The 19,604-nt window shown below is 37.0% G+C and overlaps 1 protein-coding gene and 4 pseudogenes across 3 annotated transcripts; 4 read left to right on the plus strand and 1 right to left on the minus strand.

Moving 5' to 3' along the window:
• Window positions 1-919: 919 nt before the first annotated feature.
• Window positions 920-3,075, minus strand: PTF1 (plastid transcription factor 1). Of its 3 annotated transcripts, none has more exons than XM_086240306.1 (2): window positions 2,784-3,075; window positions 920-2,410 (listed from the first exon to the last, which is right to left on the minus strand). In XM_086240306.1, exon 2 carries the CDS (start codon window positions 2,302-2,304, stop codon window positions 1,183-1,185), a length of 1,122 nt encoding a protein of 373 aa, XP_086096432.1. In that variant the 5' UTR covers window positions 2,305-2,410; window positions 2,784-3,075; the 3' UTR covers window positions 920-1,182. The 3 variants fall into 3 exon arrangements, with proteins under 3 accessions (XP_086096432.1, XP_086096434.1, XP_086096433.1); XM_086240308.1 differs by having other exon boundaries at window positions 920-2,413; XM_086240307.1 differs by having other exon boundaries at window positions 920-2,491.
• A 2,973-nt stretch (window positions 3,076-6,048) lies between these two features.
• Window positions 6,049-7,691, plus strand: LOC147288454 (phenolic glucoside malonyltransferase 2 pseudogene; annotated as a pseudogene).
• Window positions 7,692-7,759: 68 nt separating this feature from the next.
• Window positions 7,760-8,974, plus strand: LOC147288455 (anthocyanin 5-aromatic acyltransferase-like; annotated as a pseudogene).
• Window positions 8,975-13,469: 4,495 nt separating this feature from the next.
• LOC147288456 (phenolic glucoside malonyltransferase 2 pseudogene) lies at window positions 13,470-14,873 on the plus strand (annotated as a pseudogene).
• A 1,696-nt stretch (window positions 14,874-16,569) lies between these two features.
• On the plus strand, window positions 16,570-17,988 carry LOC147288457 (phenolic glucoside malonyltransferase 1 pseudogene; annotated as a pseudogene).
• The last annotated feature ends 1,616 nt before the right edge of the window (window positions 17,989-19,604 follow it).

A 19,604-nucleotide genomic window follows, 5' to 3' on the forward strand; every position in this document is an offset into this window, starting at 1 on the left:
CTCTACAATTAATACTTATTTTATTCAAAATTTTCAATGAATTAAGGTGCGCGAGATTCCTAGCTTCCATGACCCCATGATATATTAATGATCCATATATATACATTATATATGGATGAGGTTGTTGGTTGGATCTAGTGTAGGTGATGCTGACAGTACTATAGTACGTACTACTGTTCTCAATTGTCTCTATATAGCAGCTGCCTCATGCGTCTCACTCGATCATCTCCATCCATCGTTCATTAAAGCCCTTCTCTCCTCTTTCCCTAAACCCTATTCATTCCTGCACACTCAGTATTCCTAGCTACTATATATTACTTACTCCATTCTCTCTCTCTCTCTCTCTCTCTCTCTCTCTCTCTCTCTCTCTCTCTCTCTCTCTCTCTCTCTCTCTCTCTCTCTCTCTCTCTTAGGGTTTTAATTAAATCTAGCTAACTTTTGTGCAGCTGCTACAGATAGATCGAACAATTAATATATGCATTATAAATTAATTGGAAGGTAAATTAGCACACATGCGCATATAATTAACTAAGGAATTATTGAAGGGGCCGGCGCAAACTAGTTTATATTATCTTTTTTTTTTCACTTAAATATTCACATAAAAATTTAATTTAATATCGAATTTCTAAGAATATATATGTACGTAATAGCTTTTCTGTTTTTGTACTGAACTGAATATAATAAATTATGTATGAAGCATGAACACAAGGCCAGGTGCCGTCTTACTGGCCATTATCAAGCTATAATATTCATATATATCCAACCAAAGCTTTGAATTATTAATCATGTTCAAAATTAAACTCCTTTTTTTCTTAGTTGAATTGCATATTTGAATATCACATAATTAACATTATATATAATCAAATTAAGCAGAACTAAGAAGGAACATCAAACACAATATCCACACCAAAAAAAAAAAGAAAAAAATCAAACACATACTAATTAATTAAGAGAAGAGTAGTGTACGACGTCTGAGTGAAATGCGACATGTAAATTAAAATTAATGTGTTCTTCTGTACCTTTGCTCGCTCGCTAGCTCCAAATTAATATCCCCTCCAGTTTAAAAGAATCTGAGAGCCATATATATATTTCCTTTATTTCTTATAAAAAGAAAAGCTATAGCGGCCTAGATAGTATTGTTGGAATGGCATTGATCATCAGCGAGCGAGCTAGCATATATCATTATTTAGAAGGAGACTCCAGCTGGTCTTTATTTGGCTCATCATGACTGCTATTTCCAGTGTTGTGTGAAGAGTATTGAACAAGCTTATGCATCATACTGAAATGGGGGGCTCTCATCAGCAGCTGTTGAGATTGGCTATTAGGGTATAGACTTGAGCTTAGCATTTGGATGTGGCTGAATTGATCATGTCTTGGATCAATTTGATCTGCTGATCTACCCGTGGTACCATTAATATGTGACGAATTAGGAAAATAGGATTGTGTCTGAGACCCAGTTGATAAAGACAATGTGGATGGCAACACATTGAAGTTGTGGAGATGGTGATGATGATCTGCACTAGTTTGGGATGTCATGAATCCATGGCTCGCTAAATGATGAGATACCGGAAAATTCGAAGTCTGCTCATCATCATGATTCTCCCAATTGTGCTGAAAACCGTAATTAGGCGGTGAAATGGCATTATTCACCCAATTGTGCTGATGCTGATGATGATGCATATGAATATTACTACTACTACCAATACCATCAACATTGCCTTGTTGTTTTTGATGGTCATGATCATCATCACCATCTTCAATACTCATATGATCTTTCTGTTTTTGGTCTTCCTCATCATTTGCTGTGTGAATTCCGATTTGACCATCATGATGAGAAGTAGTACTACTCATCATGAGCAGTGAAGGATGATAAAGATTTAGGCCAAAATTGGGTCCTGCAGCAGCAGGAGGTGGAATGTTTGGCAGTGGAGGTAGCTCATCAATTTCATGCTTAGCGGCTGTGAGCAACCAATCCACAACCTTGCTAGGCTGGTTGAGACCAAGCCTGTCTTGAAGATCATACAATTGAATGGCAGTGGGTACCGACAGCCTCACCCGCCTGTCTCGCAGCCCTCTCACAGTGGACACTTTGCTGTGCCTGTCCTTTCCTCCAAAAGCACGCGACACTCGCACAATCCTCGGATCCTTCAACTTTAGCCATGGAGCTGCTGATGATGAAGTAGTATGACCCACTTTTGATGACGATGATGATATTGATAAAGCTTTTGATTCCTCCTCACGAATAGAACTGGAATTAATGCCTGCTGCTCCTTGTAAATCTGTTTCATTGGAACTCTTAATCATCGTATGTAGTCTCTCGTCATTGGTTGATTGTCCTAATGGAAAATTTTATCATTGCAAGTTGAGGATTTCTCAGATATATTTCTTCGATCTCCTTTCTTTTGATATTCTGCTTCACCATTCATGAACAACGAAATTCATAAAAACCATTGATCAAGAAACGTGTGATGAGCACTTTGATGACATATATCTGATGTACAAAAGTCAAATTAATTAAGGAGATTAAAACTAACAAGAAATTGATATTAATTAGATTAATTATTTCAAATATTATGACTTGCTCCCAAGTCCCAAGTTGACATTTCTAAGCTATAAATTATTCAATCAAATTGGGTAAGCAATTACAACTATATATTATATATGAAACTATGTGATGCAATGTATGTAAGTCTAAAGTTAACCATACTGATGATGAAGTTGAAGGTCTAATTAACTCTAACCGAAAAAAGAGGTGTAATTAACTTAGAATTGACCCAACTTACACAAAACCAAACATTTCCTGCAGCTTGTTGTTGCAGAGCAGTACTTTTGGTGCTTGACTACACAGAGATGACAAAGAAAGCAGGCATAGTAATTGCCCTGCAACGACGTCGTCGAAATTTCCTTGTAAATTTGGTAGCCAGTTCGACCAAATTTTGAAGAAGATGATTAATAAAATGTTATTAATTTGTAGGCCTGGGCTAGCTATAGCTCTAGAGTAGTGCAGAATAAACGAACTTAATAGATGTTCAAGAATGAAGATTTTATCAAGTTGAGAAAAGGAGGGCGCCGGAATTCCGCCGACCATGCTAAATTGCTAACTATGCTCCAAGCAAAGAAAGATAAAGGAGTGGCACATACACTGCCACGTGGCACACTCACCATCAACTCTCCCTACCTCATCGTTTCCTCATTAAACAATCATTGCGCCAATAATAATTCCTATATTGTAATAATAATTAAGCTAATTAAAACTGCTTAATTGTTCGGACATAAAGAATAAAATTAAAATAAATTTAATTGGGGACCATGCATGCTGGACATTCGAAAGTGGTGAGTCATGCTTTATCGACAAATTAACAAAAGGGTTTTGCTACGGGATGGAATATCCCTTTCACAAGCACGCCTAGCTAGAACCAAGAAAGATGAAACGTTCATCATGTGAGAAAAGCCCAAGTTTTCATGTCATGACCCCTTCAATCAAGCTGTGGTCCAATTATATGGATAACATATGATTTTTTTTATCATACAGTACATTTAACATATTATACAGTCAAATTGTTAATTAGAATCACATGACTTACACAATTTAAAAGAGTGATTTCACTTCATCGATCATATGTTATCCCAATTTCAACTCTTATTGCATCACACTGAAATTATAAGTTTAGCAAATATCAAATAATAATCAAGAAATTTAATCATGTGATGACGAGGGCAATTATAATACAATCAAAGCAGATTTCATGTGGGTAATGATTCTAATGAATTAAGAATATTAGTTAAGTTTAGAATTAGAAGTCTATACAAAAGTTGTGGGGTCTATAGTAGTCTATACATTGTCATGTCTATATATGTTAGGTACTTTAAGACAATGAGAAGCTACCATATGTAGGTGAGGGACCACTTCCATCATTTTCTTTCTTTTAAAAGACCCACTGATCAGTAGTGAGTAGCAATAGCAATAGGACCACACTACTTTTTTCTAGTTGCAGAGAGATATGCACGGAGCTTAATTAGTGATTTATATGAATTGAAGGCTTGAGAAACCTAACAGCTGACACCTGCAGATGCTATACATTAAACCCCATTTTGAATTAGGGAATGATCATCCATGTATTAACTTCTTCCTCTTTGCTATCTTTAGGTCTTCGCTATATATTTATTAATTTGAAAGAGGGTAATTAATATTCATCATCAGAACTTCAAAACCCTACTTAGGTATACAGCTGGCAGCTATAGTGTTTGTACGTACTCGTCTTCAATTAATATCTTAATTAGTAGTTAGTTACTCTGTGTGTGTGTGTGTGGATCGAAGAGATAGAGATGAGAGAGAGTGGGGGGGGGGGATGGCCTTCACTATCACTGGCACTGCTTCTTTTGCAGGAGGGACTGAAAAAGATGGGACAGAAGACTTTAGGGTTTTCGTCTCTGGGTAAACAAGCAGTACGTGGCGTGCATCTCAAGAATATTGAAAGTAGGGCACAGTAACTATACGTACTGACTGTATAGTGTATACTGAGGCTACTTCACAAACAAACTGACTCGTTTTGGTGTTGCCCCCAATAAATGGTCCCCAGATTCCACACACAAAAAGCTAGCCTTATTTCTGTCAGCTCACCACTAGGCACTAGCTACTCATCCTCACTCTACCACCAAACCATTAAGTAACAAAACAAGTTCATCCAAATTAAAAGGCCACCAAATCAGAAATTAAAGTGTTCCATCTCCTCATCTGTTTCTGCATGATTGCCATTCTCGATCTTATTTATATATATATATATGGCCGCTTAATTTATGTATATGTACTACCAACTATATATTAAAATCAAACTCCACTTCCAACTTAAAAAGGATTGTGAACTGATCATGCATATATATTCACATACCATTGCAAATTTAGTTAGTTACTGATCAGCTGACTTTGCCACATAGAACAAATTCAGTACGTACTATACTTTAATTAAGACAAAATGTTCCATGGATGCATTAGGAACATGTGATTTCTAATGGACCGATGGACCAACAGTACGAGCTAGTAAACTAGTAAATCACGCACCATGCGGCCCTTGATGGCAAATCTTCAACCTCGTTTGTTAAATCATGGGCCCACATATGCAAACATGGAGCGATCTCTTTCTCAGATAGCAGGGATGGTGGTGAAGGTGTTGAGGTTGCCTTGGTTTTGAAACAACACTATATGGAAGCTTTTGCTTCTCTATTTGCTAAAGCTCTTCAAATCCTTTGAGTTGAAGCCATGTATTATTTTGGATTTAACAGAATTTTCATTTTCTCTTTGTTTCTTTTGTTCGTCCAAATTGCAATAATCATTTGGGAAAATGTTTTAAAAATAACTTAAAAACTTTGAAAAAAACACTTTTTTGACACTGTGTCACTTTAATTTTGAAAACAATTTGCTCCTTGTGTTAGATTAGTTACATTTTCAGTCCCAAAAACAATCACGTGAGTGAAGTAGTTTAACTTCTATGAATTTGTATTACACGTGGAATGACAAATATACTCCTAAAAAAGTAAACATGTACATGACACGTGATAATTTCTAGACGGAATTTGTAACAAAGTGGATGGAAGTGGCATATTTGAGCCCCCTAAGCTAAAAATATAAAAGTTATTTGTACAAGGGCCGTCCAAACACAAACCCAAAGCGGCCAAACCACTTGCTTTGGGCCTTATTTTGAGCAAAGTCCTCCTTAGATGAAAGACCTCACTTAATAGATACGACAAGTAGGCTTCTGTAAACGGGCCATAAGCTTTTCCAATTTGTTTTGTTTTTCCTCCTAAAACTCCAAAAACTATTGTACTGCCTAATTAAGACAAAAGATGATGGTACAATTATTTCGCCGAAAAAAGAGAGAGTAATTATACTGTTTCAGCACAAAGAACCTTGAATCAATGCAATGAGTTGGATCAAAACGAAATATGTACCACAAATTATATATGTAAGTTTCCTAGATAATTTCCTAATGGGCCGTTGACACTACTTTGATGTGAAAAAATAAGATGAGTTCTTTTTCAAGTGGTAGTTCATTAATTCCAGCTTCACTGAGTTTGGTCGTGTCATAAAAAGAGAGGTGCAACGTAACTGAATTGTAACCTCACAGCACATTGGTGGTTGGCGCATGTATATACATAAAATTGAAAACGTTCCTATATATATGCGTGTAAAGTTATTACCTTAGCTCAACGCATTCCATTATATAAGCTTCTTTTCATCTCTAATGGCGCAACCAAACTCAGTGAAAGTACTTGAGGTTTGCAGGGTAGCTTCACAGCCAATCTCACCAGACTCACCCACACCTGATCAGTCCCTCCCTCTCACCTTCTTTGACCTACTCTGGTTCAGATTTGCACCTGTGCAACGCCTTTACTTGTATCAAACAACTTCCTCCTTCGATTCCATACTTGCCAAACTCAAAGCCTCACTCTCTTTCACCCTCCAACACTTCCTACCTCTAGCAGGGCACATAACTTGGCCCCAACATTCCCACAAACCCATTCTCACTTATGTGGAAGGTGACACTGTTTCACTCACAATCGCCGAGTCCGGTGCTGATTTCCACCATCTTTCAAGCAATGACGAGTTTCGTGAAGCCAAAGAATACCATCCCCTTGTACCCCAATTGGCACTGTCTCACGAAAAGGCCGCAGTCATGGCATTGCAAATCACCCTCTTTCCTAACTATGGCTTCTCCATTGGCACAACCATGCACCATTCCATCCTAGATGGCAAGACTTCAACCTCGTTTGTTAAATCTTGGGCTCACATATGCAAACATGGACAACTGACATCTTCAACTATTTTGTTACCGGATCAGCTAACACCATTTTACGACAGAAATGTCATAGAAGACCCAGATGGGCTTGGAGAAATCTACTCGACCCAATACGAAAATATGGGTGGGCCCAACAACAGAAGCCTAATGTTCGACCAGCAAAAACCTCTACTACTACCAGACTTAGTTCGAGGCACGTTCGAGTTCACTCGCGCAAAAATACAAACACTTAGAGAGTCTGTGATGACTAAACTGGCGCAGAAGAAACAAGATCATTCGATACTTCAATTGTCGACTTTTTCTCTAGCATGTGCCTACACATGGGTTTGCTTAGTCAAGGCAGAAGAAATCAAAGCTGGCACCAAAACAGTTGTGATTTTTGGGGTGGACTCTCGGTCTCGGTTGGACCCTCCTATACCTGCAACCTATTTTGGGAACTGCATAGTGGGTCGCAAAGCAATTGCAGAAACAGAGGGGTTGTTAGGAGAAGATGGGTTGGTTGTGGCCGTACATGCAATTACTGAAGCTATAAAAAGTTTGGATGATGGGGTTTTGAATGGGGCAGAGTTTTGGGTTTCAAAATTTCTGGATTTCAAGCAGTTTGCTAGAATATTTTCCATTTCTGGCTCAAATCGGTTTGAGGTTTATGATACTGATTTTGGATGGGGAAGAGCGAAGAAGGTGGAGGTCATCTCCATAGATAAGACAAGTGCCATCTCTTTATCAGATAGCAAGAATGGTGGTGGAGGTGTTGAGGTTGGCTTGGTTTTGAGAAAGCATTGTATGGAGGCGATTGCTTCTCTGTTTGCTCAAGGTCTTCATCGAGACCTTTGAAGCTAAGGCATCACACAGTATCTCTATTTTCTTAAACAAGTTTAATTAAGTCTCTAAAATTTGTTTTGCCTTTCCTTCCCTTTATACTCTCCAATCACCTTCTTAATTTGCTTGTACTAATCAAACTCCATATGGAATTTAGGCCGTACGTGCACTTCAATCAAATACTATTACAAAAGGAAAAATATCAGAACGTGCAATTAAATTCCTCCCATCTGTAATCCCACTTTGATGAACTAAAATACCAAACTTCAATTTCATCCAACTGAATCCTTAAACCTCAACCTACCAAATCTCTCATAAACAAGATCAATATTAATATAAGAAATTTGTAATGCATGAACCGATCAGCCTCATGCTATCTAATTAATTGGTAAGTTCTATCCAAGAAAACTCACATTATTTTATTTCCTTTCTACCTCTGTCAAGTGTCAAGTGTCCAAGTTTATTTTATTGATATCATTAAGCTTGTTACAGTTTCCAAGCTTCTCCAATGGCACACCAAAACTCCTCATCAGTGTAAGTTGTGGAGGTATGCAGGGTGGCTCCACAGCCACCCACACCAGATCAGTCCCTCCCTCTCACCTTCTTTGACCTACTCTGGCTCATTCACGACCCGGCCCGGGTCGAAGCGGCCTACTTGAAGGACTGGCTAAACATGGGCGGGCCCAACAACAGAAGCTTAATGTATATGGAGCTTAAACCCCCACCAGCCACAATTCGAGCCACCTTCGAATTCAGTCGCGCAAAAATGCAAACACATAGGCAACATGTAATGTCTACAATGACAAAGAAACAAGCAGATGAGTCAGTACTTCATTTGTCAACATTTTCTCTAGCAATTGCCTTAGTCAAGGCACAGGAAATAAAAAGCGAAAAGACGATTCAGGGCTTTACAGTGGACTGTAGGTTTCGGTTGGACCCTCCTATACCCGAGACCTATTTTGGGAACTGCCTGGTGGCCCATGCAGGAGTTGCAGAAACAAAAGGGCTGGTGGGAGAAGATGGGTTGGTTGTGGCGGTGGGTGCAATTAGTGAGGCTATAAAGAGTTTGGACAAAGGGGTTTTGGAGGAGGCAGAAAGCTGGGTTTCGGAAATCGTCAACTTTGTGCAGACTGAAGGGTTTTATTCATTAGCTGGTTCGCATCGGTTTGAGATTTATGGTACTGATTTTGGTTTGGGAAGGCTGAAGAGGGTGGAGGTGGTTTCCATAGATAAAAGAGGAGCGATCTCTCTTTCAGATACCAAGAATGGTGGTGGAGGTGTTGAGGTTGGCTTGGTTTTGAAAAAGCATCATATATATGGAAGCTTTTGCTTCTCATTTTGCTAAAGCTCTTGACAAGTAAAAGAAAGAGAAACGAAAACAGAGGGGCCAGCCGTGAGGAGGGTGGTGACTGTGTGGGGCACCGGGGTTCTTGTTTTTTTATTTTATATTAATTTTAAGCTACTGACAATCTAAAACTCTAAACGGTGGATATTTTCATCCATCATCGTACCTTTCACTACAAGAAAACTGTCAATAGATATCACCCATTTTATATCAGATTTGAAATCGACTGATATTATAAAAATTATAATATCAGATAATTTTTTAGCTGATTTCTAAACTCTATTAGAAATCACATGATCTTTTTCAACTGATATATAATATTTTTCTTTTTTCTAAAATTTATAAAGACATCAGTCTAAACAGTGAAATGATATTATAAGTTTACATATCCTCCTGCCACCCAAACACACCTAAACAAACCTGATATAAAATGTTTTTGTTTTGTTTATATTATTAACATATCAGTTTAATTAAAAGTCAACTGATATCTTAACTACATAAGTTGACCTTTGACCCAAAAAAAAAAAAGTTGACCTAAAAGGAAAATTAGGAGCACACACGCGGGCACAACACCTCACTCAAACGCACCCACACTTAAAGTCGCACACTCGCACCTAGTACGCCTCCCTACTCCTGCTCGATCTACCAGCGGCTGTCGATGGTCGCCAGAAAAGCTTCTCCAAATTTCAGGCTTAGGGTTGCGGCGTCGACTTCCAGTTCGAAAGGTATGTGGGTTTCCCTGCATTCTCTGTCTTCCATCCTTCTCTGTCTTCAATTCTTCTGTCTTCCAATTCTGTTCATTTAGGGTTTCAAATTTATTTGATGTACTTTGATTTTAAGCTTTTAATTTTTTTTAATTTCTAAGAATTCCCCACATCAATTTTGGGTCTGAATGTGGTTATGGCTGGGTTTTGGGATGGGTCTGTGGCTTAGAGCAGTTTTGTGTTTGATTTTGTGGTGGATTTGGATTCCACTGATTTTCAGAGTCACACACTCGCACGCAGTACGCCTCCCTACTCCTGCTCGATCTACCAGCGGCTGTCGTTGGTCGCCAGAGAAGCTTCTCCAAATTTCAGGCTTAGGGTTGCGGCGTCGACTTCCAGTTTGAAAGGTATGTGGGTTTCCCTGCATTCTCTGTCTTCCATCCTTCTCTGTCTTCAATTCTTCTGTCTTTCAATTCTGTTCATTTAGGGTTTCAAATTTATTTGGTGTACTTTGATTTTAAGCTTTTAATTTTTTTAATTTTTAAGAATTTCCCACATCAATTTTGGGTCTGAATGTGGTTATGGCTGGGTTTTGGGATGGGTCTGTGGCTTAGAGCAGTTTTGTGTTTGATTTTGTGGTGGATTTGGATTCCACTGATTTTCTATTTAGTACACTTGCTGAGTTTTAGGACTAATTAATAAAATACAAACTGTTTTCGAAAAATAGATCAAGCTTCAGAGAGCGAGAGAGAGAGAGAGGCAATGGAGGTGGAACTGAAGGAGATGCTTAACAACCTCAAATCTCTGAAGCAATCGCTAACTGATCCATCTCTTCGTGCTCCAATCGATAAGGTAATTTCTCAATTCTGAGTCATTTGGATCCAAAGCCGAAATTGAGCTTTAGTCTTGGAGTGTTCTTGTTTTGATCGGACTGCTTGATTTTGGCCTGACATGGATCAATTTCAGATTTAATTGTTAATCATTCATTTGAAATTAAACATTCTGATTAAACAACTGTTTAGCTGTTTAATCAGATATAAACAGTTGAGATGCACAGTGGTGAGATTTCATCTTTTCAGCTGTATATATATGTATATGTATGTGTTTATTTATCTATGTATGTATGGACGTTTACATGTATAGTCAAGCATACTCACATTTGTTAGACATGCAAACTTTGTTTTGCATGATTTGCATTTCATTTTTAATCATAGTGGAAAATCATTGTGGTATCCAATCAATTTTGACTGCCTAGTGCATATTTATATAAAATAGGAATGTAAAGTCAAGGTGAGAGAATTAGTTCTATTGAATTCTACCATTTGGCTTTGTTTTGTTTGGTTTTTATTCTTATGCAAGAATTGTGAAGTTGGTTTGTAGCTTCTGTTGGTGTATGGGTTGGGTTGTCTTGATTGTTGTTTTGCAGGTCAGGCTGACTGAATTAAGAGTCCAACCGCCTTTGTGCGAAGACACACCTAATGTTGTCCATGAATTAAAAATAGCAAGTAACATTCTTGACCCAAATCTATTGCTTCTTATTTTTCTATTATGCAGTCCCTTAGACTTTATGTTACACCATATTAAATATGCTTTAATAGTTCATTGTGTAACCTAATTATATTTTACCAATAGTGTGTGCTAGTTTCAAGATTACTTATTGCATATTTGCATTTTTACTTATATGCTTGCCTCTACTGAGACATACTAAGATACTGAAGTTATGTGATGGAAGAATTTACTTCCCTCTACTTGTTTTTTTAATTTTCTATTTCTATTTGAGACTGTTCTAGGTTATAAGCATCAAAAGGGTTTTTTGGTCATTTTAATCAAAGGCATACAAGGGTTTTAAGTAACTATATGTGGAAGTTGTTTACCTTTCCTTCATATTGTGAGAGTTTTGAGTTACTTGGCTAATAATTTGGCATTGTAGCTTCTCACTACCATAATACTTTTAATTTCCAGTTGCTTGTAGTTGTTTTGAGTTAAATCTTGGCCTTTGGGCTGTATCTAAGTAGCTTATCAAGAAATTTGGGACTTAATTGGTTTTAAGTCATTTTTTTATGAGTGCTATGCCTTTACACAAGTTCTGATGGTAATAGAAAATGTTTAAGTATTAATCTTTGAGAAGATTACGTGAGAGTTTTGTATGACTAGTAAAGATAACAGTATAAACTACATTCCTATTAAACTGAAAACATGAAGAAAGAAATGAGTTACTTAGGTGTCCTACTATAGTACTTTAATACTTGTTTCCTCACCTCATTCTGCTTCTTTTTTTTTTTTTTTACTTTGAGTTTCATGGTAAATTGTATAAAAAAAATAACATAATTTTTGTTCATTTATTTCTTATCTAGTTATTACTGAATATGAAGCCATTTCTAAATGTACCTGCCATTCCATTTGGTCTTGCTTGTCTATGATTTTATAATGTTTATAAATGGCTTAGTAACTTTGCTAAATGGCTTAGTAACTTTGCTAAAGCTTCAAGAATTGGGTATGTCAAAGTTGTAGATGAGTATCATAGTTCATATATTTTCTTGGTTGTGTTGTAAACAACTCTTGATATTTTTAACCTTGTCAAAACCTTAATATATATATATATTCATCACTATCAACTTTTTTATTTTTTATGTACAACATTGGATATAGATTCTTTCCTTGTGTGTATTGTTGTGATTTTGTTTTAAATCTTGGACCATTTGTTCAGTATATTAGCCAATAATATTAAAGACCATTGCATTATGCTTTTGCAGGTCTAGTGTTCATGAGAAGAGCTTATGTATATTTAGTCTCAATCAACACAACTTTAAGATGTGAATGATTCTACTCCACTAGCTAGATGAAGTTGTCAGCTTTTGTGTCTTCAAATTAGTACAATCAGTCATACCTTAGTAATTATTTATGTATTTCCTTAACTATAGAACTACTTGTTGGATATTATATTGTAATCCCTTTTTGGGTACGTTGAATGTTAATTGGTGCTTAAAATATGAAATATATGGGAATGGAAGATTTTATACTTGCACAAATTTCAGGCCATTTCAAATTACAGGCACAATTGTATATTTAATTCATTGATATCCTTTTTAGGTGAAAAAAAAACTAATATATATCATAAATTCCAATTTTTTTTAAAAAACTTGAAATAATAAATAATATCAGTTTTGGTCTAAAAACTGAAGTGTTATACCATTTTGATATCAGATTCTCTCTCAGACCTGATATATAAACAATATTTAGATATCAGAGTGTGTTTCATACTTGATATTGATATCGAGATTACATATCAGATTTTATCATATACCTGATATTGATATCAAGATTTTAAATCATATTCTACCTCAAACCTGATATTGATATCATGATTTTATATTATATTCTACCTCAAATATGATATGTATTGATCAAAACTATTGATATTCGGATTTTATAGATATCAGAAATAATATAAAAAATGATATAATAAACAATGTTTACATATCAGTTTAAAACTGATATCTAAAATACCATACATTAGATATCACGACGCCCTATATCAGACGGCTACCCAAATAGATATCAGTCCACGACTGATATCTATCGACATTTTTCTTGTAGTGTTTATTTTCCCAAAAAACCTCAACCCACCGAATCTGTCATGAACAACATCAATATTAATATAAGAAACTTTGTACCTTTCTATTACCTGCTTGGGGACCCACCAAATTGAGAGGACACACAGCCACATTATAAGATTCAAGTAGCTAGGCTCAGCTCCTTACATTCATTCATATCATTAAGCTTGTTAATAGTTTCCTAGCTTCTCCAATGGCAGACCAAAACTCCTCATTAGTGAAAGTAGTGGAGGTTTGCAGGGTGGCTCCACAGCCACCCTCACCAGACTCACCCGCACCAGATCAGTCCCTCCCTCTCACCTTCTTTGATCTACTCTGGCTCAGATTTGCACCCGTACAACTCCTTTACATGTACCAAACAACTTCCTCCTCCGATTCCATAATCCCCAAACTCAAAGCCTCCCTCTCTCTCACCCTCCAACACTTTGTAACCCTCGCGGGAAACCTCACTTGGCCCCAAGATTCCCACAAACCCATTCTCATTTACGTCCAAGGCGACGCCGTTTCACTCACTATAGCCGAGTCCAGTGCCGATTTCCACCGTCTTTCAAGCAATGACGAGTTTCGTGAAGCCAAAGAATACCATCCCCTTGTACCCCAATTGGCAGTGTCTCACGAAAAGGCCGCAGTGATGGCATTGCAAATCACCCTCTTTCCTAACCATGGCTTCTCCATTGGAACAGCCATGCACCATGCGATCCTAGATGGCAAGACTTTAACCTCATTTGTTAGATCATGGGCTCACGTATGCAAACATGGACTTGGAGGATCATCATCATCTTCAACTATTTTGTTACCGGACCAGCTAAAGCCATTTTATGACAGAAGGGTCATCCAGGACCCCAATGCGCTCGGAGAAATCTACTCAGAGCAGTACCAAAACATGGGCAGCCCCAACAATAGAAGTCTAATGTTCGACCAGCATAAACCTCCAGTAGTACCAGACTTAGTTCGAGGCACCTTCGAGTTCACTCGCACAAACATACAAACACTCAGGCAGTCTGTGATGACTGCACTGGCGGAGAAGAAACAACATCATTCACTACTTCATTTGTCGACTTTTTCTCTAGCATGTGCCTACACATGGGTTTGCTTAGTCAAGGCAGAAGAAATCAAAGCTGGCACCAAAACAGTTGTGATTTTTGGGGTGGACTCTCGGTCTCGGTTGGACCCTCCTATACCAGCAACCTATTTTGGGAACTGCATTGTGGGTCGTAAAGCAATTGCAGAAACACAAGGGTTATTGGGAGAAGATGGGTTGGTTGTGGCCGTACATGCAATTACTCAAGCTATAAAAAGTTTGGATGATGGGGTTTTGAATGGGGCAGAGTTTTGGGTTTCAAAATTTCTGGATTTCAAGCAGTTTGCTAAAATATTTTCCATTGCCTTCTCACATCGGTTTGAGGTTTACGATACTGATTTTGGATGGGGAAGAGCGAAGAAGGTGGAGGTCATCTCCATAGTAAAGACAGGTGCCATCTCTTTATCAGATAGCAAGAATGGTGGTGGAGGTGTTGAGGTTGGTTTGGTTTTGAAAAAACATTGTATGGAGGCCTTTGCTTCTCTATTTGCTCAAGGTCTTCATCAAAAACTTTGAGGCCAGCCAACGCATCAAATAATACTCGCAAGATCCAGCAGCTCCTGTTCATTTTCTTTGGTTTCGGTGTTAGGGTTTATGAATTATGATGCATCTCATCTTAGGTTTTGTGTTGGCCCAAGATGCAATAATTTAGATTTGTATGGGTCTAATGAGGGTCTGTCAATTAGTTTTTATTTCAAAGTACTGTTTTGTTTTTCTCTTCCTCGATCTATAGCATCTATAAATAAAATGAAAACATTTGAATAATATTAATTTTTAAATTAATGAGGGCCGAAATTCTCATTTATAAGGTTTTTTATTACAAAAAATTATTGTGTATGATTATAATATTTTTAAAATTTTACACATATTATAATTTAAATAAATTAATAACATCACATTATTATGACATATAATATTATAATTACATATATCAATTTAGACATACCTAGGTGCTGAGCCAATTTAACATGTTCGTCATGTTGAAAAGAGATGTTTATTTTGTCAGATCTTTAAGGGTATTTTAATCCAAAACTTGACTAAAGAATCATTTTGTACTGTTTTAAAAAGTAAGGTTATAAAGCAATACACCTTACGAAGAGGTCACTTGGTTAAATTTCACTTATAGATTTTATATTTTGGTAACTCTGCCAAAAAACAGTCAGATCGATCGACAACACCATAATAACAGTGATCTGTCGAGTTTTGTTGGGCAGTATTTTGGGTCAATGTTGGGCCGTCGTACATTATTGCGTTAGGTTTGATGGATACCTAAATACCTACAGTCCATAAAGACCGAACTAGATCGATCAATGGATCTCCAAGCAAATCCACAGACATTAATGTCGACGTACCCTTGTATACCTATCCATTATTTGGGAACCCAATAAATTGAAAAGGACAAGGTTGCATTTACCAAAAAACACAAAAATAGAAGAGATAGAGGTGCAGCTTGTAAGACGCACAGCCACTAGATCATTCTAGGTTCTTACCTAATGACACAGACCACCCCAGAAGTTGGCACAGCTGTACATAAATAGCTTTTACAATATTCATTGATATCATTAAGAATATTCATTGATATCATTAAGCTTAATGTATATGGAGCAGAAGCTTAATGTATATAGAGGCTTTTGCTTCTATATTTGCTAAAGGTCTTGATGAAGATTTGAAACTATATATATATATATACATTATGGTCGCTATTGGTTGGTTTCAATAGAATTGTTGGGTGTTTTGGGTTAGGTTGCATCTCTGTTTCTTTTTTAATTTGGGCCAAATTGGTATATAAACCAAATTATGTGAGAATTGTATCGAATTAACTTCTCTAAGATAAGAGTCCCAAATTATTCTCAAATAGTTCATATATTTCATCGTTAAAATTGTATACATTATGACTGAAAATACAATTCCATCTTCATCCATCTTCATATGCTATCTACAATATAATGCTGCAAGTAAGCAATATTATGCATAAATCACATGGCATGCTGCATGCACTAGTATTTATTTGACTCCGATTTGTTATTGTGCAACATGTATATGATTGATTTGGTAATGTGTCGCACTCATATCTATTTGACTTTAATTTCTTTTATGTGGTGTAATGGCACCGATCATCCCAGCATAGATTCCCTTAATCAGGAGTTGTTGAACTCGTAAATGTTGATTTCTTTTATATAGTAGTTGTATAGCTCCTTGGTTTCCATCTCCAATGGCACCACCAAAGGTAGTAATTCCAGTGAAAGTAGTTGAGGTTTGCAGGGTAGCTCCACAACCACAACCAGGCTCATCGGACTCAGACACCTCACAGTCCCTGCCTCTAACCTTCTTTGACCTCCTCTGGCTCAGGCTTCCACCCATTCAACGCATTTTCTTCTATGAATTGTCTTCCTCTAACTCCAACACCAACACCAACCAACTCTTGTTCGATTCCATACTCCCCAAACTCAAAACCTCCCTCTCTCTCACCCTCCAACACTTTGTACCCCTCGCAGGAAACCTCACTTGGTCCCAAAATTCTCACAAACCCATTCTCAATTATGTCCAAGGTGACGCCGTTTCACTCACAGTAGCCGAGTCTGATGCTGATTTCCACCATCTATCAAGCACCAACTTCCTTGAAGCCAAAGAATACCATCCTCTTCTACCCCAATTGGCAGTGTCTCGTGAAAAATCCGCGGTGACGGCTTTGCAAATCACCATGTTTCCTAACCGTGGCTTTTCCATTGGAACAGCCATGCACCATGCTGTCATTGATGGCAAAACTTCAACCTCGTTTTTCAAATTATGGGCTCGCATATGCAAACATGGAGGACTGTTGTCTCCATCTTTGTTATCGGAGCTAAAACCATGTTATGACAGAATGGGCATTCAGGACCAAACTGAGCTGGGATCTATCTACTCCAATGAATGGTTAAATATATGCGGACCGAACAACAGAAGCCTAATGGTTTTCGATCTTAAACCTCCACCAGATTCAATCCGAGGCAGTTTCGAATTCACACGCGCAAAAATACAAATACTAAGGCAATTGGTGATGACTGCAGTAGCAAAGAAGAAACAAGATCATTCACTACTTCATTTGTCAACGTTTTCTCTGGTATGTGCCTATACATGGGTTTGCTTAGCCAAGGCAGAAGAAATCAAAGCCGACAAAATGCTTCTGGTCTTTAATGTGGACTGTAGGTCTCGCTTGGACCCTCCTCTGCCTGCAACCTATTTTGGGAACTGCATAGCAAACCGTAAAGCAATTGCAGAAACAAAAGGGCTGTTGGGAGAAGATGGGTTGGTTGTGGCTGTGAATGCAATTAGTGAAGCTATAAAAAGTTTGGATAAAACGCTTTTGGATGGGGCAGAGACTTGGGTTTCAACATTGTGCAATGCCCTGCAGAGTACTGATAGAGTGCTTTCCATTGCTGGTTCACATCGGTTTGAGATTTATGGTACAGATTTTGGATGGGGAAGGCCGAGGAGGGCCGAGGTCGTTTCCATAGATAGGACTGGAGCGATCTCTATATCAGATAGCAGAAATGGTGGTGCAGGTGTTGAGGTTGGGTTGGTTTTGAAAGAACATCATATGGAAGCTTTTTCTTCTCTTTTTGCTAAAGGCTTGAAGAGTGAAGACCTTTGATTTGAAGCCATAGATATTGGATTCAGCAGAAATAATTTTCTTTTTCTCTTTGTTTCTTGGAATAACTGCATGGAGTTCATTAGTCGGTAGGAAAATTATTATGCTCTCAATAATTAATCTCGTGAGGATGTTGTGATCTTTGGAACAGGTAGCTCTGTTTTTCTCCTCTGTGGATTTGGATTTCAATCACAACTCATTTTCAATTAAATATTTGATATATTCAAGCTATCATAAACTTAATGAAAAAAAAAAAAAAAAGCAGAAACAGACGGGGATGGCCATTCTTGTAGCAGCTAAGATGAGTGATTTAATGGGAAGGGTTAGAGCAGACATGCCATGATTAAGCATAAAAGTGGTGGGCTTGAAGTTTGTTTGGTTGTGATTTGTGAAGAAGCATGAGATGGACCTTTTTGCTTCCTTCTCTTATTCTCTGTTTCTTGAGCCTAAAGTAAAGGGCCTTTGTTATGGCCTTATGGTTATGGGTTTAATGTATGATATAAAGCCTGTTGAGATTTTTTTGAAGTTTGGAAAGAAAGAAGTAGTGAAGTATAAGTAAAGGTGCATTAAATCTATCAAATTGACTTATTTGCCACATTGTTGCACCAAATCCTTAGAGCTCCCCCTCTGTTGTTTTATGAAGTTCTTTTGCCACCAAAATGTCCTACACGCATGATTTTGGTTGGGTATGGTTACCAACATTGAGGTAATGCAAGCATGTCCCACACCAAATGATTGGCCAATCACCTGAATTAACTTGGAACTAAGAATTTATTAGTCTACCCCACATGTGTATTAGAAAAATGCTAAAACTTATTTTACTCTATAATGTAATATTTTCCATGAATTATTATGACATTCAATCTATATTGTTGTATGCTAACTGAACTAGTGGTATTGTTGTCCACACTCCACTCTGTTAGGAAATGTCTCTAAATTTTATTGAGTATAACTCTAACACTGTTACATAGTGTTATTAATCCACACACGTGTAGAACGAGTTTATATTTTTTGTTTTAGAGTATAATATTAATATATAAGTATTATAATATAGGGATGTGAGGGTTAAAAAAAAAAAAAAAACTCGAATTTCTCCACCTTTTTTAAGAAGAAATTTCTCCACCTTTATATAAAAAGAATATATATATACGTATAAATATCCTAAAAAAATTCCATATACATATAAAAACAATGCAAAATAATACCGGATTGCTATTTATGACAAGCCACATCATAAATAAGCTAGATACATGTTTCTAATATTATTTCTAAAATTACAAATGGTACGTTGGTACTTGGTAACTTACTAAGAGGATATTCTCAACTCAGATTTTTATGAATTTTAAAATTCATAAAATTCATCAAAATTCAAAGAAATTGGTTAGAATTATCATATAATTTGTTATGTATAAAAAATTTATTCAAATCTATCCAAATCCATCATTTAATAAAATTCATAAGTTTTTTAAGACACTTGGATTTTATTAGAATCTATTAAAATATAAATTGGAGACATTTTGAGGAATCCATTAAAATCTCAATTGTGTACACCTATATTTCATTGGACTTTTAAAATCCATTAAAATTCAAATCAAGGACACCACCTAATTTACCAATAC

This window comes from Dryas octopetala, chromosome 4 (assembly GCF_963921425.1).
Source record: "Dryas octopetala chromosome 4, drDryOcto1.1, whole genome shotgun sequence".
Lineage (NCBI taxonomy): Eukaryota > Viridiplantae > Streptophyta > Magnoliopsida > Rosales > Rosaceae > Dryas > Dryas octopetala.

Bases quoted from the DNA above. Each gene is read 5' to 3' on its own strand.
- PTF1 (XM_086240306.1), bottom strand. From the start codon at position 2,304: ATGATTAAGAGTTCCAATGAAACAGATTTACAAGGAGCAGCAGGCATT.